Below are 25,358 nucleotides of genomic sequence, written 5' to 3' on the forward strand. Positions count from 1 at the left end.
TGTCATGTGAAGAAGGCACTTATACCTAAAGTTGTCTGTAGAGTCCTTGCATGGGTTATATTGTAATTATCTTCAGCAGTTGAGTAATACTAATCCAATATTAGCTTGGCACATTTTTATGTTCGCAATGCATTCATTCCGGTTGATGATTCCAAACTCTATTGTTATTCGTATATGCTATTTGACAACTTTTGAAAGTCCAGGATAGATAGTGGGATCTACGTATTTTGTGTCTTGTATAATGTGACGAATTGATTTAAACCATCAGTTCTTAAAAAAAAAAAAGCCTCTCCTGTGAGACAGATTCTCAAGCACATTTTACATAACACTGGTATTTAACCATGCAAATTACATTTTGAAATCAAAACAGGAAAGTCTGCAAATTTTCATTTGTGGAACATAATGATAAAAAGTAAAAAAATATTTGTTTGTTGTTGTTCTTTTAAATCTATATACAGCGCAGAAATGTGCAGAAAGTCCCAATACAGGAAGCAATCTGATGGAGCGTTTACATGTCTAATATTATCAAAGGTTTACAACACTAGCCATTTCAATCCAAATTAAATTTGGTCAGTTTATTCTATTTGACGATATTCCATGAGACATTTTCATTCGGACTTGGCCAAATGTTAACCTGATAAAATGTTAACATTTCACATTCTGTTTATGGACTTGCACATTTGACAGTCAATCAAGTCTGGTTCTAATATCAAAACACATTTATTTGTATCCTTGGTTTTGTTTTTATGATTAAGGCCCCAATACTACCCAAGTCTTTTTTTTTTTTTTTAGGGGCCAATTATGAAGATATTTGAACTCAGTGGGGATCCTGAACCATTTGGAATTGAAGGAAATAAGTTTGTCTATGTTTCTACCAATTCCCATGAGCCCAGTAATGGTAATTCTTGATTTATCATACCCTAAACATGGCTTCCCAGATAAGAGTTTTTTTTGGTTTGGAAATAATGAATACTTCAGGGGGCTGAAAAAAAGTTGTTGCAATAAGCAAGAAATATTTGTCAGACCTTAGTTTTATGTCACTAACAACAAATAAGCAATCCAAGAACAATACTGGTGCAGAAACAGCCCTTTCTGTTTGGACAGTGAGTCATTAGAAAGCACTTTGTAAATTCCTGTTATGTTGCAAAAATGGTCCAGTAAATATTGCATTGCTGCCATGTTTAATCCCAGTGATACTCCAGGATTAAATCGTAAAATGATTTAACCAACAACCTCAGAAGAGTTTTATTTGAATACATCAATAAGTTTGCATTCTTATGCATAATTAAATATAGTATATCAAAATGTGTCCCATCAATGTTTAAAGCCAACGCAAGCTTTTGATCTGAATGTTTAATTATAACAACTATAAAAGCATATCAAGTGGGAGAGACCATTTAAATGTATCAAGATAATTAACCACTCAATAACTCCCATGCAGGGAAAACAGGATTCAGCTGTTTTGATTAAACGCGTACTTCTTATGTGCAGCTCGAATAAAAGCCCTGTTTCACACTAATTGGTTTATTCTTTTTGCTCACTCGTGGCAGGGCTAGAGTAAGAAATGACTCCTTTTGTATCTGAATATTTGTGTTATGATCTTCATTTCTTCCTCTCCCTCCTCGCCATCTCACTCCCCCAATCCACCCATTATTCATCCAAGTTTCAAGCATGAAATCCTCCATCTAACATTACTTTCACTCACTTTGTCTTTGTATAGGCCTGACTTTGATTTGTTTGGTGCTTTTTGTTTCTTGATCATTGTCTCACTCATTTTTCTTGCAAATTCTTTTCTCTCTCATTAAAGTGTGCACTAACCTCCAATGCCGAGGTGAATTATTGAGTGAAGTTGGAAAACAAGTAAAAGCTTTCCCTAACCGAAAGCTCATTCGATTGTTCTCTTCGCTCGAGAGCCTTTAGCTTCCTGCCGAAATGACAATCTTTCATCACTAAAAGCGGCTTCAGTCAATTCATTGCACCTGCTCTAGTCCACATCCTCTTGAATGGGGTCATTGCAAGGAGCACGGAAGCTTCAAATCCACCACGCACAGAATGTAACGCTCATCGTCCTTGGATAAAGCCGAAGGAAAGTTTGATGAGCTGTTTGACCAGCATATGGTTTATTGCCCATGAATCTGCCTTTGAGATGTCAGCTGAGGTCCAGTAAACAAAATTACAAGAGATTGATGAAGTTCAGATAAAGTCTACGGCTGTCATTTTTCATTTGAACTCTGCGTTTGGAGATTGTCGGCTCACTGAAGCGTAACTCGCTTCTCAGAAACCCCAAAATTAGCAACTCATCTCATCTGATCATGCTTTGTGAAGGATTAACTCATACTAAATGGAAATTGGCAAATTGCTAGCATATGTCCTTCTTTATCTAAGGAGCTGCTCAAAGCGAGCAGAACAGCAGGTAACGCAGGGTGCGCTTTGATTGCCATGTGACAGTTACTGTTTATGACAGGTTTCTGCAGAGCCTTTCCATCAATAGAGGACAAACACATCGTTCAATCATCCTCCCCTTGCATTTAAATCTAATCCCACCCCTCCCGGAGCGCTCAGCAAGTGACTTCTGACACAATCGTATATTGATTGCAGTGGAATAATGGAGGAGTACTATTTTAATGCACCTGCTCTCTCTCTTTCTCTTCGGTGTCTCTGCTCTTTTGTCATAAGAGTCTTATGATTCATCATTCTCAGTCACGCAGCTTTCATCTCTGCTGGCTGCTTCTGCTAATTAAAATATCCTCCCCTTTTTTTACGCTGCTTTTCTTTATTGCCGCTGGTGAAACTTGATTGTGTCGGCTTCTCGAAGTCAGAAAATCAGCCTTTCACGCGAGATTCTCGAAGTATTTTTTATTTTTTTCGTGCTTGGTATTTTTCCCCTATAAAGATGTACAGTTAGCTATATCAACAGCGACGCGAAGACTATAAAATAAACAGGAAGTGAAAGACGAGGAGGAGACGTGAAAGACAAAAAAAGACACAAAGAGGAGCAAGAAGGAAGGAAGAGAATGAAAGAGGAGAGAGAAAAGTGGGTACACAGCTGTTTCTACTAAAGCATGGGAAGTATACAATTTATAACATTTACAATTATAATAACAGTAATAATAATAATAACAATAACAACAATCATAGTAGTCCAAATAATAATTAATTAAAACAATTAAGACCTCCGATATCTTTTAAAGACAAACGAAATATATATTTTTGTGAATTTTGATTTTTTTTAAAGATGACGTAACAGTAGTTTGTTCAGTTTTGCACCTCTAAGCTAATATTCTGTTAGTACGATAGCCTCGCTTGGTAATGCGCGCAAAAGTATTTTTTTTTCTTAAAAGAGTCATTTAATTTACTTTGTAGACTTTTTCCATACAAATAATGACTTTAGAGATATGTTTCATAGTGTAAGTGTTTTCGTGTTGAGCAATCAAAAAAATATTGAAATTCCTGACATGTTCTCTACAAACTCCCTTCCTGTTTTTTCTCACCCACGTCAGAATCCTCGTGGTTCCACGTTCTCAATGACTCTTTGCGATAATTAAGCCCCTTTTTACAGCGTCAGAGCGAGTGGGCCGCTCCAATTCATTCTGCTCATAAAAGAGAACATGTCTAATCCCTTAATTATTAACAAACAATAGTGGAGAGATAAAGGAGGGAGAGGAAGGAGCATTGGAGAGCGGGAAACAGAGTCACCGAGAGAGGATCAAAACGAGAGGAACTTTTCTTCACAAGTCAACAGGTTTTGGCCAACGTGAACATATAATGGAGTTGCCGGATGAAAAGTGCCAATGAATACTTTGAGGATGGCTCTGAGCTTGCTCAGTTATTCTCTACCAACTCTGTCTCTGAGGCCCAGACACTTTGGCAAATGCAAGGGATTTCAATTTGCTCACACTGGGACATTCAAAAGCTCACAAGCTCTTTGCGGGTTCCCGCAGCAATGGCCGGTTATGGATCGGCTTGTTTTGAATGGACACTTTTCTCTCCTGGACCTACAATTACGGCTAGGTCTATTGTACACGAAAGAGTGTGTGTGATGGTCTCTTTCAATCATAATAATTATTAGGCTCTCTTCCCCTCCACACTGCTCCATTAATGTCTCCGTCCTCTCCTTCCCACTCCAACTTCATATGGCACGATTGTGATTCCCTCTGGTTGTCGTTGTGGTGGTGTGTCTGTTTGGGAACAGTGTGTGTTGTTGTGTGCACTCTGCAGCGGTCCAGTGTTTCTGAAGAGCTCCACTAGGGCGGCGCTACAGTAGGTACTCCTTCTTGCCCTGGCTGGCATCATTACCATTGAGGAACGCCTCCTGAACCTCGCCGTGTTCGTCCAACCCACTGGCCTCATGAGTCAAATATGAACCTAGAGAGAGGAAGACAAAATTTAATCGTATTTAATAACCTTAAACACTTTAATTCGCTTGCTGAGAGCAATTTAATGTATTTCTATTGAAGCAGGACATGATGAAGAGCTAATGCCTTTTTTTTTGTCTTAACTGACTTTCATCCAATGGGGGACCAGGGCTAGTTGAGGTGTTTCAGCAACATTTAAACAAGTAAAACAATTATGAAACAACAACAAACAAAAAAACTATTAATGTAACAGCAAAAATGTAAAATAAATATCAAACCGTTGTTTGATTTAAAAATAATGAATTAAATACAAATGAATAAATAAAATACAATTTAATTAACATTTAAAACACGCAACAACTAAGCCCAATAAAAAATGTGATAAACTAACCATGCATATTAGTGAGGTTTTATTATGTTCACTTCTGTATACAACAACATTCATTAACAGGAGAATTCACAAAAAATCCATCAAACAAAACCACTGCTAGAGAAAACACATTTGTAATTGGACTTTGAAAACCTTACTGAGATACAAGTCTTATGAAAACTTCCCCACATCAGTCTTATTTTACTATTATTTATATATAATTTTAGTATTACTTCATATATGTTCAGTTTTCAGTTTTTTCTCTCCTAATTTTGTTATTTTCTTTATTTGTTCTTTGATAATTTTTTTTGTTTGTTTTATTAGTTATTTCTTTTTAGCTTTAATTTATATTTATTTCAGTTTTAGTTTGTCATATTAGTACTTAAACTTATTTTCTTAAACAGCGTTTCCACCGAAATTACCTAGAACAATTTGTCCCAGGAACTTTTTTTCTCTGTTGCTTTCTGCGTTTCCATCGCGGTACCGTAAAGATTAGGCAAATTAGTCCAGTGACGTAGGACTGCACGCACCGCAACAGATATTTAAAAATGGTGGTTGTCAACAAATTAAAATGCATCATAAACTCAACCAATCAGCATGTTCAGCACCCAAATCCCACCCCGAAAGTTCCTGAACTTTGAAAAAGTACTACCTCGCAAGCAGGGACTTTTTGAGGGGGAAATTTTTTTACCCGGAACTTCATTTAAACCCTGGTTCCTGCAGTCGAAACACACCGAGTACCACCCCAAAGTTCCTAGTTCCTGGGGAAATTTCCTGCGGTGGAAATGTGGCTTTAGTTGCCAAGGCAACATTTCTAATTTTCTTTTTTTTTCATCGAATACATTTTCATTTAATATTTACATGTTATTTCAGCTTTATGATTTTTTTTATACTTTCAGTTTAGTTGGCAATAACAATAGCACCACATGAAGCCTAGACCTGATACCTCTCCATATTTTTTCCCTTGTCCTCAATCAGTATGTCTCAAACTAAACTGGCTCTTGGGGATTGATGCTGTCGTGTTGGATGGCATCAACCTTACATGAATCTAAAACTTCTTCTCTGGAATCAAGTTTGCAGGGCCAGCCAAAGTTATCTACTATAATTGGGGGAACTTATGCATATCAACTTTTAATTAATCACAAAACTCATTAGGCATAATCACCTCTGACATTTTACTGCACAGTCAGCGATATGGTACAGTGAAACCTTTTTATTCACATCATTATATGACACAATGGTTTTGCCTCTATGGCTCGGGGACAAATAACTGAAATAACTAAGGCAGAAGTGACTCTATGGCACCGGCACGACACAGTTTAATTAAAAAAATCGATCTTATGTATGTGCAATTTTACTTTCTTAAAACTCAAGCGTACAGCAGAGGCTGATGGGGTCATTAAAAGCAGTGATGTCGTGGACTGCGCGGGACAAAGACAATGCATCAGAGCTGTAATGTTCCTCTTCCTCTATCCTAAGATTAATCACTTCCATTCTGCCTTTCCAGGCACCCCAAGGTTAGACAGGATCAACCCTGATGCTCTCGGTCTCTGCGCCGAAGGGTGAACTAACTGTTTCTGACTTTGATTGGCAGGTGGGGTCGGGTTCCTCACAGCCCTTTGCCTCCGCCCCAATTTGCGGGTGCCGTGAACTTTATTGGAAACTGTGACACACTGAGATGACCAGAAGTTCTTAAAGAGTTCAGGGACGAGGTAATTAAGTTTTCTTTATAGATGCACCACGATACAGATGGTTGACGAAAAAAGGCAATTAAACACAAGGCCGTACTTTTCCCGTCTTTCCTCTGAACATATTTACATGTAAACTTTCTGTGTGCCCTAAGAAAAACACACATACACACACACACACACACACACACACACAAAAAAACTGCTCACACCAACTATAATCTCCTTCTGATTTTTTTACTAATCCATTTCATCAACATTAGGGTGGGCAGCATGATCAAAATCTTCAGCATGATCGTTTGTGTGATATTGGTTTTATAAAACAAGTCCGTAACCAAAAAGAAAATATCAAGTAACCAACATTTCATTATAAATTATACACTTTTCTTCAGAAATTTGGGGTTGGTTAGATTTTATAATGTTTCTGAAGGAAATCACTTATGCTTGCCAAGACTGCATTTATTTGATTAAAAATAGTAAAAACAGCAATATTGTGATAAATGGAAATGAGCTGCTGTTCCCCACCCTGCTTTCCAGATGAGGGCAGAGCCATTACAGATCGTGCCTTGGAAACTCTGTATTAAAAGTGAAAGCAGCGTAATATACAGTACCTACTGCTATATATGCTGTTAATATGAATCAAACAACAAAAGGAAATCAGAAAATCACTTACTGGTCTGTCTTGATTGAATAACTTAAGTAGCTTTATTAATAATACATTTCTTACTTGAATGCTGCTGTTAAATGCTCTGGCGAGGAGATAAACATGGCGGACTGTGTACAGTTCACTCAGGACGGGGTCTATGCTAATAGGGCGGAGTCTGTCAGCAGTCGTGTGCGGGGCCCAAGCATTTGTGGCGTCACATTGAATAGAAACTGCAAACGGCTTGTTCTGAGACACTGCTTATGATTTATGGGAATTCAAAAAAAGGGAGAGGTTGGTTTTTTACCATTATAGGGTGGTTGTGTACACACTGCCTGACACACTTTTATGTTCACACACCATGTAAAAGTAAATTTTGCATAATAAGTCCTCATTAATATATTTTAAAATGTAATTTATTCCTGTGTATCAAAGCTGATTGTTCAGCAGCCATTACTCTTCAGTGTCACATGATTCTTCAGAAATCATCCTAATATGCCAATTTGCTGCTTAAAGAACACAATTTATTTGAAATAGATATCTTTGTTAACATTATAATCGTCTTTTCTGTCACTTTTGATCAATTAAGTGTGTCCTTGCTCCAATCTTACCCCAAAAATGTTTGAATGGTAGTGTTTATAACTAATATAATATAGCCGAATACTTGAAATTGACCATCTCCATCTACAACAGTTATGTTTCCATTTCCTGCTCTCACTACACCAGCAAACAAACTGGATAAATGTTTTAACCTGGTTGATGTTAATTGGTGCAGTGTGAACCAGCCTTTATCTTCCCTCACACACCCTCTTTCTCTACTGCTTAGATATGTTTTTACTTTCTCCCTCTCCTCAGAAGGTGAGGCGCATCATGTCATTGTGTCATCACAGGTTAAGTGTGTGGAGAGAGGAGGTCACCTTTCTGTCGGACGGAGCACCAGATGGTGACGATGAGCACACAGATGACAGTGAAGACCAGCAGAGCCAGGATGCCCCCGATCACTGCATACGGAACGGCACTGTGGGTTTCCACCACTGCTCCAGGGTCTAAGATACACACAAACACAAAGAGAACGGTTTTATTTTAAGCATTTGGACATAAAAACAATTCAAAGTGACTTGTGAAAACAAAGAAAGAGACAGAAATGTGATTAAAGTATCCTGTAATTTTATTGCGTGGATTTGTTTTTTTAGTATAAAAAAAGACAATGATAGCAGAGGTAAGATGGCTCAGTGTGAAGTATACCATACAGTTTTTTTCTGACAAGATAGGAAACGGTGAGAGGCAGAGAGACACTCTGAACAATCAACACATGAGCCTGGACTCCTTAAATATTTAACAACCTGTTTACACCACACAGCGGTGGGTAGAAAAGAAAATGGGAGACATGGAGACAGAAAAATAGAGAAAACACATAGATAGAAAGAGCAGAAGAGAGAAAGTGTCACAAAATGAGAACCTAACCTGAATGACTTTATTTCTATGGAACAAAACTACAATGATAGTTCTTGACCATGGCTCTTAAACTCTGAAAGCTATAAAAAGGTAACACTCTACAATATGGTCTAATTTTTTAACATTTTAATTTGAACAAACTATTTATAACATTTTAGTCATTATTCACTGATCGTATAGCACCAGTGAGCTGTTAGTAAGTTGAACTGTGATTTGAACGAATCATTCAGTCCAATTTATGAAATAGATCAATAAGTTAATTGAAAATTATTTGTTCACTGATCCAACTCACTTACTCAATGATCAGGTTGCTGTGGTTATTGAGTTAACAGCTCTCTGGAGAGGAAGATTATGTCACGTGTCTGTCCTGTCTTGTATTGCACTTGGGTGTCTTTGTTATGTTGGGCCATGTGCTCTCGTTATATTTTGATCCCTCCCCCTTGTTACCTGATAAGTGTTTGAGTTCTTCCACCTGTTCCCTCTTGATTTGTTTCCTTTTTCAGTCTCCTCTTGTTTGCAGTCTTTGTCGGATCGTTGTCATATGTTTTCCCAGTTTCTGTGTGATGGTCTTCATGTTCAGAGTCAGTGTTTGTTCTTCAAGTTCAGTTTTGTTTAATGTCTCATTTATTGTCTTTTCCCCCTTGTGGGTTTTTGCTTTGTGTTTGTGTTTTGTTAATAAATCATCCATTGCTGCACTTGAGTCCTCCTCTCCACTTTTTGCAACTGTAACCTGACAGATTATCAGTGAATAATAACTGAAATATCAGTCTGTTTCTAATTTAGCCTTTATTTTAGCTTTTCCTTCATTTTTGGAGCTTAAAGGAATAGGTTATCCAAAAATTAAAATTCTGTCATCATTTACTCACCCTCATATGTGACCCTGGATCACAAAACCAGTCACAAATAGCACAGGTATATTTGCAGCAATAGCCAAAAATACATAGTATGTGTCAAAATTATCGATTTTTCTTTTATGCCAAAAAAAGATGATATTTTGTTCCATGAAGAAATTTTGTAAATTTCCTACCGTAAAGATATAAAACATTTATTTTTGTGAGTAAATGCAATAGTTGTATCTCGGCCAAATATTGTCCTATCCTAACAAACCATACATCATTGGAAAGCTTATTTATTCAGCTTTCAGGTGATGTATAAATCTCAATTTCAACAAATTTACCCATGTGACTGGTTTTGTGATCCAGGGTCACATATACTGTTCCAAACCTTTCTGACTTCTTCTGTGGAACATACAGTAAGATGTTAATAACCAAACAGTTTTGTTTACCATTGACTTGCATTGTATCCATATCCACATATGTGAGGGTGAGTAAAAGAATTTTCATTTTTGAGTGAACTAACCCTTTAACAAACATGTTCAATATGAACCCTCATTGGAGCGGTGTGGGGATTGTTTTGTGTTATTCACAGAATATCATATAGCTTTTGGACCACTTGAATGAGTAAATAACATTTTGAAAACTGTTAATTTAAAAGGTAAAGTGTGTAATAATGTTTGGTTTCAAAAACACTTCCCCTATTTTTCCATTGGTAAGCCAAACTGATAGCCCCGCCCCCAAATTCACACTATTGGATAAGTTGATGTTGCCGTGTGGGGCTGGTTAGGATTGTCAAACAAACAGAACAATGTTTTCACCACAGAGCCTCAGTGTTTACACTTTTCAGGGGAAAATAAACCTACTAATGGCTTACTTACAGTTGTCTCTGCACATTAAACTGGGATAATAAAAAGTATTTAAGCATCAAAAAAAATTACAGACTTCACCTTCACCGCAAATGCTAGAGAAACAGCGGGAGATATAGAGAGAGGGACGTTGCCTTTGAACAGGCTGTCGAGTAACATTTCATTAGGATTCGACGATGAAAAATTAACGCTGCTGCCTGCCTCACATGCACTTTTCAGGGAACCAGCCACCCGGTGCTGAGAATGTGACATTAAAGAGACCACAGCTTCTGTCGCTTCCACTAGCAATTGTCTTTCTCTTCCAGTCTCCTTAGTCTTTACCCCCTCAATTCTTGCTGGATATTGGAGACAGCAAACAATACGATTCAGAAAGAAGAGGAGCAAGACAGAGAAAAAGAAATGAGACGGAAAAGGTTTGTGTGAGAGAGCGTGAAGAAAAGAAAAGCAAAAAGTCATAGATGCAATGAATGTGCACTTTGAAGTGCACAAAATGAAAACGCATCTATATCTTCCTCTGCAGGTCAGTGTGTTGAGGTGTGAGGTTTGTGCAGTGCTGCATGATGTCGATGTCTTGCAGTACAGTGAAGTCTCTCAGTAGTTCTGTCAGGTGGGATGATCAAGGGCTTTTGTCTGACCCGACCTCACATCCCACAACACCATGAATGACAAGCGATGCTGCTGTAGAACTGGGCCTCTTTTAAGGGGTCATTGTGCTCTCTTTCACACTCTATTTCAGCATGTGTTTCTTCATCTGTAGACTCTTAAATTCTAATGAAAAACATGGCACATCAGCTGAGTAGATCCTCTGGAGAGCAGCACTAGTGCTTCAAATGACAAGGGCACTTGGAAGACAATAGGAGTGTGTGCACATACATCTTAAGCAACATTAATAAACACAAAACATGAATGAGAAGATGAGAAATTAGGCGATTTAGCAGGAGAAAGCATATGGAACTAAACGATTTAAAGGCAAGCATCGGAGCAGAGCCGTCAGGGAAGAATTTGCATTTGTTGAGGTGGAGAATGAGGTGGAAGACAATTAAAGAAAGATGGATTTGCATTTCCTGAAGGAAATAACAGTGCGTCCATGGTAGCAAACAAGGAAATATTCAAGTTTTAAATAAAGCGAATGAAAATTTGTGAAACCAAAGAAAGAGTGAGAAAGGTAGAGATTGACAGTAATATGTAATATAGATGGATAAATAAGGTAGCTTCTGTGCCTAGTGTCCTGTCTTTGTAGCTTGAAGACACGTACAGACAGAACAGAACAATCACAAAGTAGACTGTAAATATTTGCATGTTAACAAGACAAACTGCAGTTCAGTATGCAAAAATCAGTTATGTCACCGCAGTCAGTTAAATTTCAATTATTGTAAAGATGCATTCTCACCATATCGGTTTTAACGTGATTAAGATTCCGACAAGTAAAAAGCATTCACATCCTCGTAGAACTTGTAATTGCAACTTATTTATACATTTGCTAAACATTAAAATGTGGTAAAGTAGTTTCTGTTTAACATTTATCTGTGTAGTAAAAAAAAAAAAATTCTGTTTAATAATTCAGTTGCACTTTATTTTACAGTCCTGTTCCCCATGTATATACTATGTATTTATTATAGTAATTGCAATAACTGGGTAATAACTAGGTACTAACCTTGAACTTTCCCCTAGACCTAACCTTAACCCATGTAGTTACCCTATATTACCCAGTACTTATAGGTAAAAACACTGCAAGTACACGTAAGTGCATGTACTGTAAAATAAAGTGCAACCAATAACTTCAATCGTTGACTATTGTAAGTGTCTTAATAATGCAAGATTAATCTGAAAAATAAATGAAAGACACAATACAGTTTAATGTAACTAGCACAGAGTTGAATAACTAATATTTAATGAACTGATAAATAATTTAGTTTATTAATACGGCATTTGCATAAGGACTGTTACTTGTTTTATTTTGGTTTTGACTATTGATTGCTCAAATTAAACTGTTAAAGACTTGCCAGGAAAACACATAATTCCGAGTTTGAGGCCATACAATTTTTAAACTAATACAATCTTTGCAATAACCAAAACATAGAATGCATAATATGAGTTGCCTAAGGCAGTGTCTCACAACGTAAATATTTATCCCCCTATGCATCGATTTAAAAGTAGAGTGTGTTTTGGAAAAAGTCACAAAAATTACTGAAAAGTTTTGAATGTAATATATCATATCCGGTTGGATCATGTCACATACTGTCAAATTGGATCTGAAAATTCTGCTTTCACAGAAGATCATAACTCCACACAGCTGCAGAATGACTTTCATTTGTTTTATAGTCTGTCAAAACAAGTGAAAATGCAGCATAAATTATGAAGAAAATGCACAAATTATTTACAAATCAAATGATGGATGTAGAAATTTGTGTAGAAGACGAAGAATGAGACAAAGAAAAAAATATTACGTTGCTCATTGTGCAAGCACTGTAATAAAACTGTCAATCATTATTACACATGTGAAGAGGTTAGCCAATAACAAAAGAGGTTTTTTACATCTTTTTAAAAGCTACAGTAGAAAAACAGCCTGTTTTATTCTAAGGGAAAGAAAAAAATGGACCACTTGAAAAAACCTAAAGCATGTTTACAGTGAAATAAACACTTCAGGGAAAAAAAGTGAAGGGAAATGAATGATGAGTACAGGTAAGGTGAGGTGATGGAAGAAGGGTTACCTTTGTATTCCTTTGTAAAACTGGAGGATGGAAGGGTGGGGTGAGCGATGGCAGGATGAGGGTTGGGAGGGACAGACACTACAAGGGAATGGCATTACAACAGGGTTATTAACAAACTACTGCAGCTACATACAAGCACATGCAAGAGGAAACAAGCAAAATGAGGCCTGGCATTGTGTATGTGAGTGTACAAGTGTGTAAGCAAGAGATAAACAGTGTTGTTTATAAATTGCACCCCTCTGCCAGGGTCAAGTGTCTCCGTGCGGGTAACATCTCCAGCCAGCAGGGTGCAGCAGCTTCCTGTTCCACCTTTTCATTCCTCACCGCTGCAAAATACTGCAGTTACCGTGCACAGCACTCTCTCTCTCTCTCACTGTAATCTTCAATCCCTCCATCCCAAAGATCATCAATCTTGCTGCTCTGCTCACCATCCTCCACACCTCTAATATAGGCACTAGCCTCATCGCTCTCTCTCGACCCATCTCATTCCTGTTGCTGGCTCACAGCTACTCTCTCTGCATATGGGTCTATACTTTTTATGCAAGAAAGAGCAGCAAGTTTTCGGTTGCGTATGTGTGTGGCCTTCAAAACTCAGAGGGATTAACAGCATGGTACCAGACTGATCAATAGCCAGACACGGATCAATATCCCGAGACCACCCTGACTCTTCAGCTAATCATCTCTCTCGTTCCTCTCCTCTCAAATCCTCTTGTCTTCTAACTGTGGCAAAACCTCTCACATTTGGAAACATTTCAGATTGTTAAAGGGACAGATCCCCCAACATCTTAAAGGTATAGTTCTCCTCAAAATGATTCTTTAAGGCATAGTTAACCCCAAAATGTGAATTCTGTCATTATTTATTCACCTTAAATGTCATTCTAAACCTGTATGACTTTATTATTCTTTAGTTCATAAATACAGAACATTTTCAGGCCATAAACAAGGACAGGCAGACGTGACACAGAAGCTCCATAAAAGTTTAATTAATGTTGTCAATATGACTATTTCCAAGTCTTCTGTATTCTTAAAATTGATTTGTGTAAGAAACTAACCAAAATTAACATTGTGATTCATTGATATCACTAACAGAACCGCTGCAACCTGATCAGCGAGATGAACTTGAGAACTGAATCAGTTCAATTTGGAAACCGTTCAGAATGTTTTGTAAAACTGCAGCATATTCATTGAAAAGAGCATAAATCCACTGATCAAATAAATTATACTTTCACAAATCAAAAACCGCTACTCTCATGACCACAAAAAAAGAAAAATTGGAAAAAAGAGAGAAAAAAACACCTACAGTGATTGATGACTTTGGTTTGGTCTGTTTCTCAAACAAAGATTTTGCATACCGCTTTCAAAGACAAATCATGTGGATCACTTTTATGTTATTTTATGGTGCTTTTGCATCCCTTTTAGGCTTAAAAGCTTCAGTCCCAATTTCATTGTAATTGCATGAAACGCAGTCTTCAAAATCTTTTCTTTTGTGCTCAGAAGAAAGAAAGCCATACAGGTTTGGAATGACATGAGGGTGAGTAAATAATGACCACAGTTTTGTTTTTGGTTCCCCTATTTCATCACTCAGATCCCTTTTTTTTTTCTCTTTTCATTTCCTGTCCCTCTTTTCTCTTTTCAGTGCTCACACTTTCTCGTTACTTACATTTCTGTTTTCCTGCACTTTTCTTCAAAACCAATCATTTAAAGGGCGTTTCTTCTTTCCTTCCTCCTGTATATCATTATGGCTCAGGCTGGAAGCTGATAAACATTTCATCACACAAATGTTTGGGTGAGTCAAGTCAGCAATGTTCTCTGCGTTTTTGGGACAATGGGTTTTGTGCCACATTATACCCCCAAAGAAAGAAAGAGTGTCAGATCTTCAAGTTGTGTTCTAATCCTCCATTTACAGAGTCCGTAAATCCCACAGTCTCTCACCTCTCCCCTCTCCGCTCAAAGGCCAAGTCTCTGTCGTCAACTCGACACACTCCTTCATTCGCCTTGCTTAATATTCCTGTCATGACTATCCAAAGGTAAAAAATGACATTTTCAATTACTATACCCCCTCTTGCTCATGCTTCCTTCTCTTTTTCCTAAGTTTCACTTCATTAATAAAGTGTTCATTTTGTTTCTCCCAATTAAAGCCACAGCTCATTACCGTGCTACATCTTTTTCTCTCTCCTGCAAGCATTGTTGGTTCTCCCTCCATCTCTTTTTGTCCATCCCTCCTTTTCTCTTCTCTCATTTCAATCTCAGTTGCTCTCTGAGACCATTTGATTGTAATGGATTTTATCGGGAGCAAGGTCCATCATGGCTAAGTACTGCTCCTGTTTTACATAGGCATGTCTCCAGGGGACTTTCCTCTGACCGTTTGACCACTGAATAAGCACGCACGCACACACTCTTGCTTTTCTGTGGTGAAGACTTTCTGTTGACTATTGCTTTTATAGTGAGTTAATGACATTTTCTATCCTCTAACCTTAAATATAACACTCACAGAAACATTTTTAGATTTTCATTAAAACATTTAGCATGTTGTAGACATTTTTCCTCATGGAGACATTTGGCTTCTCCCCACAATGTCAGTGATTTCAGGTTTAATAGTTCTTGCGTAGACAAAACCTGAAGCACACAGATATATTTAAATAAATCTAAAAACGTAGCAACACATAACAAAAAAAGTTGTTTTGGTAAAAAAAAAAAAAATAATGCACAAAATATATATGCAAATGTAAAAGTTTCCAGACAGACAGAGATAAAGCAGCACAGACAGGCGTACCTGTTGAGCCATGTGGTAAATACACACTTACATATCAGTCAGAGTAAATTGCAAAATTCCTGAAAAAACAAAGTCTCCTCCTCCTCTGTCCTTTTGTCTTCCTCATTTCCCTATCTGTGTCACCTCTCTCCATTGCTCTCTGTTGCCTGATTCATTCAGTCTTTCTCTCATCTACCTTCAGTTTATAATCATCATCCTGTTCATATTGGCTGGTTGCTCCTCATTTTGCACTTCATGGTCACTTTAGACATAAAATAAATCAGTGTGAAAAAGTTTGTCAGTGCAAAGCAGCAAGATATTTAGATCAGCCCTCCTCCACCCTCTCGTGTCACTGTGACTGCTGACTCATCATCTCAATAGTTCTCCCTCCTCCTTTATCAGCCTTCAGAAGTCAGACATTTCTCTCTTTTTAGTTGCACTGAGCATGGGATTTCCAGCGGATGAAACCTAAATACACTAATACCGCTGAGAGTTAACACCAAATCTTGTTCATTTACTCCCACACAAACACATTAAATGGGGAGGCCTGTGTTCTGTGTAGGAGAGGCAACAAGACAAAGAAAGGAAGGAAGGAAGGAAGGAAGGAAGGAAGGAAGGAAGGAAGGAAGGAAGGAAGGGGAAAAAAGGATTGAAGACATGATGAAGGGAAGGAAGGAACAGAAATGGTGATAGAAAAATAGAAGGAAGCGAGAAATGAGAGTGAGGAGTGAAGGGGAAAAGGGTGGATGAATGGATAGAAGGAAGGATGAAGGGAAGAAAGGGAAAAAATGAAGAATGGAACATCGGAATGGTGAAAGAAAGACAGGAAGGAAGCAAGGCAGGAGAGGAAGGGGTGAATGAAGAACAGGATGGATGATGGACGGATGGAAGGAAGGAAAATAGGATGAAGGGAAGGGAAGGCAAGCAGGCAGGAAGGGAGGGAGGAAGAAAGAAAGAAAGAAAGAAAGAAGGAATGAAGCAACAAAGGAAGGAAGTAAAGAAGGAAGGAAGAAACAAAGGAAGGAAGGAACATAGTAAAGGTGAAACAGCTAGGGAGGAGAGGCAGGGGTGAAGGAAGAACAGGATGGATGGAAGGATGGACGGAAGGAACAAGGAAAGGGCAAAGATAACAACAAAATGAGGGAAGAAAAAGAGAAAGAAAAATATGGAAGGAAAGAAGTAAGGAGGGAAGAATGAATGGAAGGGAGAAAAGAGAAGGAGTAAAGGAAGCAAGGTTGGAATATAGAGATAAGGAAGGAAGGGAGAATGAAAAGAAGGGACAAAGAGAGGAATAAAGGAGTGAAAGGAATGAAAAGAAGAAATGAAGGGGTGAAATAATGAAAAAAGGAGGAAGAAATTAAGGGGTAAGAAATAAAGAAATGAAGGAAGGAAAGAACATATTAAACAAAGAAATGAAAGAAGGCAGAGAGGAAGAAAGAAAGAAAGGGAAGGAAGAAAGGATAGAAGGAAAGGTGGAAGAAAAGAAAGAAGAAATTCAGGAAGAAAGGAAGGATGTAAGGAACGAAATGAGGAAGAAAGAAGGAAGAAAGGAAGGTACGATGGAAAGAACAAAGGAAGGACCAGAGGAACAGAGGAACAGAGGAAGAATGAACAAAGCAAGGAATAAAGTAAGGAAGGAAAGAAACAATGAAGGAAGAGAGGACAGATAAAAAGGGGAACAAAGTGAGGAAGAAATTAAGAAACAATTAAAGAAGAATGGAAGAAAGGAACAAATGAAGGGAGGAAGAAAGGAAAGAAGGAATAAAGGAAGAAACAAATGAAGGGAGTAAGAAGCATGGAAGGAAGAAAGGAAAGGAGAATAAACAAATAAATTCCTGGGACATTCTCTAAATTGCAGAGGTGTTTCAAAGCTAAGAGCCTCACCTACACAGAATGAGCAGAAGAGAGAGGGAGCGAGGAATAGAAGCGGGATGAAAGATGACATTCCCACCCACCTGCGCTCTCCGAGCTGCCTCGTTAACGCGCGTATTTGATGGCTGTTATTACCATGCGGAGAAAAAAAAGAGGAAAAAAGAGAAAGAAAGGAGGGAGACCTCTGGGGATCTCATTTCTTAGACTCTTTCAAAATACATCAAGCATCCTGCAGGACTAAAGACACAGCTGAAGGGTTCAGGGGAAGACCTGGGCAAGGGAGGGTGGTGGGGGGGGTGGCGGGGAACTAAAAAACACACCATGGTGGGAGCACAACACGAGTTTGTCATATCCAAACCCACTGTAAACCACCTCTGTAACTACGAAGAACCCACGCTGTTCTCGAACGGCAAAGAAAGTGTAGGTGTTTACGCGTATACATTTGGAATTGTTTTGTAATTCTGAGTGGTGTGGAAACAGGATTCATTAAAATGCCTTACGACTTTGGCATGCAAAAATGTGGGCTATTTTGTAGTTTAGTGTTAATATCATGTGACCAGGGACACTTGTTATCTTACCATACACCAGCAGTGTGTAGTGGTCGGCTGCACGGCCATAATTATTATGCGCCTGACAGAGGTAAGTGCCGTTGTGTGATTGGCTGAGACGAGACACCTGGAGAATGTTGGCTGTTTTCTCCGCCCTCTCAGGAAGAGTGTCGTTCACTCGTGACCACTGGATGTCACGTGGTCTAAAAAAGAAGAAAGGACAGACAGTAAAAAAAGACAATCTTTTAAAGAAATATTCAAGTATTTATCAAAGAAGGAACAAGGCATTCAAAGAAAAGCTGGAAAAACAAATCTAATGAGGCACCAGGGAGGAAAGAGAATAGAAATCTTATAACATAAAAAGACATAAAAGGATGAGGTGGGGGGGGGGGGGGGTGTATATAAAATCTAAACCACATTAAAGAACAAGCAAGCTATTTTAAATGTTTATATTTAATACTTATTTAAAAGGAATATTTTTTAATATTCTATATTATTTTTTCCTATTGCCAAATATGTTTGTTTTTTTACATAAACCTCAGTACATTTTGAATCTCAATTATCTCATTAGATAAAGATACTTATTTTGTTCCTGAATGAATCAGTGTGCTTGAATCAGTTGAATTAATGAATTAATGATTGATAGTGAAAAAGATAATCACTTGTTTCATTCCTAAAATATTCAGTATTTTTGAATGAATCAGCTGAATAAAGGATTTATTGCCTCACTCATAAAAACATTTCCGTTGTGGTCTGAGCTGTATGCAGCGCGTTTCTGTATTTGGTTGTGTTGTGAACTTTTGGAGCACACTTGTGTTGTAAAACTGCAGGTGTTTTTCTATTTGCCTGCGTTTTCTTCAATTGCAGCACATTGAGCTCTCTTGGCCACCATAAATAAGCCACTTAAGATTATATCTTATTTGAAGATATTGGATTTAGTTTTTACTGGAAAGTTTATATATTATATACACAATATTTTGCAGAGAAGAGAGGAGAGGAGTATAGTCCTAGAAGATGATACCAGGCAGACAGAGACAAAAGAGCATGAAAGGAGGAGATTACTGAAAACACACACACACACACACACACAAAACAGCTGCGAGGTGATCCACAATAGCAGGAGATACACAGAAACTGTAGGGCAAAAAGCTGAGGCTTCTGTTCTGAGCCCAAAGCCTGTGAAACGCCTCATCCCTCATCCCTGGCTGGGATACAAGTCTACGTCATCACACCGTAATCCCACGGGACACTTTTAATTACAGGATTGAGGATACAGTACCACACACACATTCTCACATACATGCATGAGCCAACCAAAGCACTGAGGAATAATAAACACACCCCTCCAACAAATGCAGACTGTTTAATTGTTGATTAATGTCGGATGAACATGATCGTAATGGCTTTATAACCAAGCAGCACGATGCAGTGTACTGTGAGTTCAGTTACCGTAGAGCGGCATGTGGATCCATCTCTCATCCCTCCCATCAATACACTCATTTATCTCAACCTATCCAGAGAGCGTTCTCTCTGCGGGTGGGCAGTCTATTCTCATTTCTCATCGCTGCATTCTGTAATCTTCAAACATGCCCCTACAATTAAACATTTACACGTTTCACACTCTCTTACTCCCCATCGCATAAATCACGTAGCCTTTCCCAGCTAAAACCCCTCTGAGCCCATCTTTCTTTCCTTCCCCGAACCCATTCATTCATTCCCCCCTTTCAGCGTAAAATGAGTGGCAGCTCTAGCATCCTCTCTATCTCTCCATCTTTCATTTCTGTAGCGGTTCCTTACGAGGCTCTGGAGAAGTTTTAATGGCTTTCTGTTCACAGCCTCTTAGGGAAAAGAGGCTCAGTGACCACGGTTGAGCCACAGAAAAGGAAAAAAACAAAGACAAATGTCTTCGTAAGACAGAACGTGTCTGTGTTCACAGTGACAGCGGTGAGGTTGATAAAGGAGCACTTTCTCCTTCAATATAAGCCATTTAGTGATGTCAGAAATAAATATCTCTGAAAGACTCTGAAACCAAAATTGGTAGAAAATTTTCAAATGCTGGTGAAGAACACTCATGCATCAAAATGTTTGTTTATTTAAAGTCCCCCTGTAGTGAATAATTGTATTATTTCCCTTAAAACTCATATTTGATCATCAAAATGACATATTTAAAAATGTTTTCCTTGAATTTTTTTTCTTGCCTTCAAATAGCTTGAATGTAACTCTATGCTGTGCTGTGAATATGCAAATTAGCCCCGCCTCCACTTACTCACACCAGCACAGAGATCCACTCATTGACGATCACACGTTGACAGGATTGGTTACAAGGTAGTTTGTGACGTCAGAAATACCAGTGATTTCAAACCGTGTTTTTGGAACTGTCTTTGGTTCACTGCAGTTTTAAGGAGAAAATACTCATCATTGGTGTTAACTTATGAATTTGCACATGGTTTGTTTTAAAGCATATTAAAAACACCACATAGACATAATATAAACAACATTAAAAGCTTGATTTTCACCACAGGGGGCCTTTAACAGTCACTATAAAATTTTATTTCATCCTGTTTAATTGTATTGCATATTGTTATTATTTTTTATTACTTCCATCTTTACTGCTACATTTATTAAAATAAAATAAAATAAAATATTTTTTATAATTTATAAATAAAAAAATAAATAGTGGAAGTAATTGCAATACAAATAATAATATACAATAATAATACAAAATTCATTTATCAAAAAAAAACTTTATAAAAATTTAATGTGGCAGAAATTGTTATAAAATAATAATATAATATACGTTTTTTTTTTTTAGTCACTGTTTTTATTGTGTACTTTGAAACTCAAATTGAAGGGGAAATAATAAGAGAGTGAGGCATGGGTGGAAGAACATAGGACAGAGTCAAGGCTGTTATCCCTCATGCACAGATGCTTGATTGTCTTTGTTCTGAGTCATTATACTTTATTGGGGCTGGATTCAGATGATCCTCTTTAAGCATTTTGGATTGTTAGAAGATAAAAGCTGCTCCTGTGGGACCAGTTCAGATGATTGGTTTTTAAAGCACATGTAGAAACAAAACTCCACACACGCTTTCACATCCGTCAAAATCTCCCACACACAAACTGACAGATACATTTAGAAAGAAAAACACACAAACGCTCTTGTAAACTCACAGTGGGTTGCCGGTAACGGAGCAGGTGAGACTGAGGGAGTCTCCCTCTCGGAGGATGCCCTGAGGGGGAATGATTTTCACCGTAGGAGCAACTGCAGAGATAAAGAGAAAGATAGAGAGAGGGAATAAAAAAGGAAGAAAGCTCATTCACAAAGCCTAGTGAGCTACTACTGCCTTCAATGGAAGAATTGTGACTAAGACGGAACCACATAAGTGACTGGATTGGAACAAATCACTCACTCACAATGGAATGTTCCTCTGGTATTTCAATGGATTTCAATTTGGCCAATGTGAGAGGAATAATAATTATAATAAACACACATATGAGATTTATCTATTTAATTATTTAAAAAAAGAAATGTTATACACTATCATTAAAAAGATAGGGATAAGTAACATTTATTTTTTGAAAGAAATGTATTCAGCAAGGATTCATTAATTTGATAAAAACTGACCGTAAAGACATCATTAATAATGTATATATAATTAATTTCATTAATAATATTACAAAAGATTTCTTTTTCAAATAAATGCTGTTCTTTTGAATTTCGTCAAAGAATTCTGAAAAAAAAAAGTTTCCAAACTGTTTTCAACATTGAATAATAAATAATGAGAAACAATAATACGAAATGTTTCTTGAGCATCAAATCAGCATATTAGAATAATTTCTGAAGGATCATGCTGAAAATTCAGTTTTTAAATACATAAAATATATTTAAGTGGAAAAACTTTATTTTAAATAAAAACATTTTTTACTCTATTTTTGATCAAATAAATGCAGCTTGGGTGAGCATTAGAGACTTCTTTCAAAAACATTTTTCAAACTTTTGAATGGTGGCGTAAATACTGTTTAGTATTAACTAGATTTAAAATCAAAATTTGCTCTTAAAATGCAGCTCACTAGGTTTTGGAACAGAGCAAGTGTCTCGACACATTTCTAGCGGGTGTCTGATACAAACTCACAGTGGGTAACAACAGCAATACACTAAAGTTTATTTGAACTCGATTGTCTTTTTATAGAGCAAAGCCCTTTCGTTTTTTACGGAAACTTTATGAGAGGAGTCCTTGTGTAAAGTATATTATTAGATATTTTAATTGGTTGAAATCTTTCCACAGTATCATATTTCATGTGTTTCTGTTAACACTGTGGTGTGGTGTGTAATGGGATACTGTTGTCTTCTAGTCCTTTATCATAGCAGGCAAGATGTAACACAAACAAACAAACCTTGTTAGAGGCTTGCCAAGTGAACATGTTTAAACAGATGGGGCTTCTGCGAGCTAATAACAACGTTAATCAGTCTAATATGGCGGTAGCCATGGAAACGTGACGGCATTGTTGGCTCACAGTGAACGTCCAGGCTGTAGTGACGAACTCGTTTCTGCCCCACGAGTGACGGGTGAGACGCCTCACAGCTCAGCGCCGCTCCGTTATCTTTCCTCTCCACGGGGATACGGATAGTGTTGGAAACACTCACAGTCTTGCCGTTCTCCTGCTGAGAGATCACACCTGAACGAAAAGAGAGGGATGGAAAGAAATTGAGGGGTTTATAGAAGTCAGTTTGCCCAAATTTGAACAATGTTCACATTTCACCCAGACATTATTTGCATACTTTTCATTCAAAGGATTGCACGCTCGCTCTGGTTACTTCAAAAAGTAAGTATTCGATGCACTGAGCAATATACCTTTCACACATTGATTTCACAACCAGAGAATAGGCTCTATTATCCCGGTGAGACTATTAAGTTTTAATTTGATGATGAAAAACGAAATGACAAGGGGCGAGTGAAGGGCAGAAAAGTGGTAATGAAACAGAGAAGGGGAAGTGTAGGTTGATAGAGAGTGGGGTCAAAAAGAGTTTACAGAATTATGAAGGATATGTCAAGATTAGGCTACCGTGATTACAGGTTTCTAACTTGTAAAATTCAGATTTAGATCTGTAAAAATCATATGAACCAGTTAGAAAATGCTAATTTATTGACAGTAGTTAATGTGTCATGTATCATGAACTAAAAAATAAACAACAACACAAAAATGACACATCTTTGAAAGCCAATACCCTTAACCTCAGAACTTTTAGCACGTCCAAGTTCGATCTTCCTGAAGTCTATGTTTTTTAAATGGTTTTTTTGTTAAATCCCTGTAATACGGTCTGTGGTTAACAACATAAATACATCTCTACTTCCTAGGGATGCACCAATATGAAAATCTTGGCTGATACCAATAATATTTGAAAGCCGATAACAGATATATTGGCCGACAAATATAAATCCGAATTTTTATATAATTTTTGAGAGCCTGAAACAAAATTTGATGTCCCAAGCACACAATTATAATATTCTCATTATAATTGTATGTAGCCTATATGACAGACTTGCACTGCACTTAACTATTTTTTCTTTTATAACATAACTGAAATATTCCAATCATATTTAAAGCAATTCAAAACCATCATGGTGAACAGGCCGATCTTATCAGGCCGATGAACATATATCAGCTGATACTGATATGGTGGCCGATATATCGTGCATCCCTATTACTACCCCTTGTGAATTTTTTTAAAAGATTTTACTTGTCTTGAAAAAGGTTGTTGCTACAAAATGGCTAAATTGGACTACAGAGGTTGTCGGGCACATTAAACAGTCCGCTAGTCCACTTTCACAGCCTCTTTGTGTTTATAATCACACTCTTGCAAACTATTCTAACTATGCGTTGGCGCATTGGCAGAGGCTTAGTGATGGTGGCGCTGAAATCATGCAACAGAGATGAAGTTTGTTTATAGCCTACATTTAGCTTTTTACTTCTGCAGATTGTATTTAGGCATCAAAATTCATAAAAGTTGTGTTGATTTGTGAAGATTATGATGATGAACAAAACGTGTAAGAAATAAACTTTTGGTCACAGAGTGTATCTTCTGCAATAACCCAAAAGTCAAATTGGATTTTTGTCAGGGGAACCAGGGTGATGCTAACTTCCGTCTCGGCCAACAAAAATACACGTGTTGTCATGTCATAATTACGGTAATTACGACATGGTGTGAACGCAGCATTTAGCTCCAACCCTAATCAAAGACACTTGAACAAGCTAATCAAGGTCTTCAGAGTTACAGGTAGGTGAGTTTCATCAGGATTTGAGCTAAACTTTAAGGAACCCTGTTGTAAAGTGTTACCCAATCTCAGAATTACCACCACATAATAACATGACATGAACGCAGCTTTATATAACACAGGGCTGTTTCGATGTTTGTGTCACTCCACTTGTCTTTGATTGTGGCGTTCCAGACCAGAGTATGTGAGCCGTTTGAGGAGTTGTGTGGTTTTGCATGAGGCTGTATTTAGACAGGCTGCCAGTCTGTGCGCTATTTGGCGAATTAACAGCAAATTTTGTCTGAAACATAAGTTACTTGACTTGTTTATAGAACTCTTACTCGTGTGATATCACTTAAATAACCTTGATCGGGCAGACATTAAAATTATTTTCACTGAAGCGGAACAGCGATGGGCTCGGAAGTCCAAATTCAAGCTGAGTCCCGTCTTATTGAATCTGTCGAGAGACACTCTCCTCTCACAACTTTATATTCGAACAACATTGATAGTGCACAAAGCCTACAATCTCAGCTTGTACTTCCCCTGCCTCTGTTTCTCTGTCTCTTTGTCATTCCCTTCTTGGAGCCAAAAAAAGGAAAGCTGAAACAAAAAGATAGAGCAAACGTGATGGCATTGAGGAAAAGAAGTTGGAGAGAAGGCAAGAAAATGAGAGATAGAGTTGACAGAAATGAAAGGAAGGCACAGATTGAGGCCCCACCTGGATCCAGTTCTGTGTGGGGGTGTGTATTTGACAAAAAAAAGAAAAGAAAAAACGTTCCTCTGCACACATCCGAAGGGACCCAGATGGACAGATGCATTTGAAATTCGATAGAGTGACATAAAGCAATAGAGGGGAAAATGTGCCAATGAGCAAACACATGGGGGAGAGGAGCAAAGCGTATCTTCCTGGCTGCCAGAAAGATTAGTAGAAATGCATGACATTTACCGTGAAGACAGAGAGTCTGGCAAAGAGACAGAGCAAATATAGGATTTTTTTTAAAGGGATTT

The 25,358-nt window shown here is 37.7% G+C and overlaps 1 protein-coding gene across 5 annotated transcripts in view; it reads right to left on the reverse strand.

Moving 5' to 3' along the window:
• Window positions 1-2,841: 2,841 nt before the first annotated feature.
• The window catches only part of cadm4 (cell adhesion molecule 4), a 148,442-nt gene continuing 125,925 nt past the window's right edge, over window positions 2,842-25,358 (reverse strand). For 3 of the 5 annotated variants that reach the window (XM_077211568.1, XM_077211587.1, XM_077211560.1), the window contains exons 4-9: window positions 22,612-22,773; window positions 21,268-21,358; window positions 18,127-18,299; window positions 12,925-13,002; window positions 7,974-8,102; window positions 2,842-4,365 (exon numbers count right to left, since the gene is read on the reverse strand). In XM_077211568.1, coding sequence (XP_077067683.1) covers window positions 4,256-4,365; window positions 7,974-8,102; window positions 12,925-13,002; window positions 18,127-18,299; window positions 21,268-21,358; window positions 22,612-22,773 — 743 coding nt within the window. In that variant the 3' untranslated portion in view covers window positions 2,842-4,255. The remainder of the gene's footprint in view (window positions 4,366-7,973; window positions 8,103-12,924; window positions 13,003-18,126; window positions 18,300-21,267; window positions 21,359-22,611; window positions 22,774-25,358) is intronic. The other 2 variants (XM_077211582.1, XM_077211575.1) reach the window with 1 other exon arrangement.

This window comes from Siphateles boraxobius, unplaced genomic scaffold (genome assembly GCF_051911475.1).
Source record: "Siphateles boraxobius isolate OS27281-9 unplaced genomic scaffold, OSU_SipBor_1 12, whole genome shotgun sequence".
Classification (NCBI taxonomy): domain Eukaryota; kingdom Metazoa; phylum Chordata; class Actinopteri; order Cypriniformes; family Leuciscidae; genus Siphateles; species Siphateles boraxobius.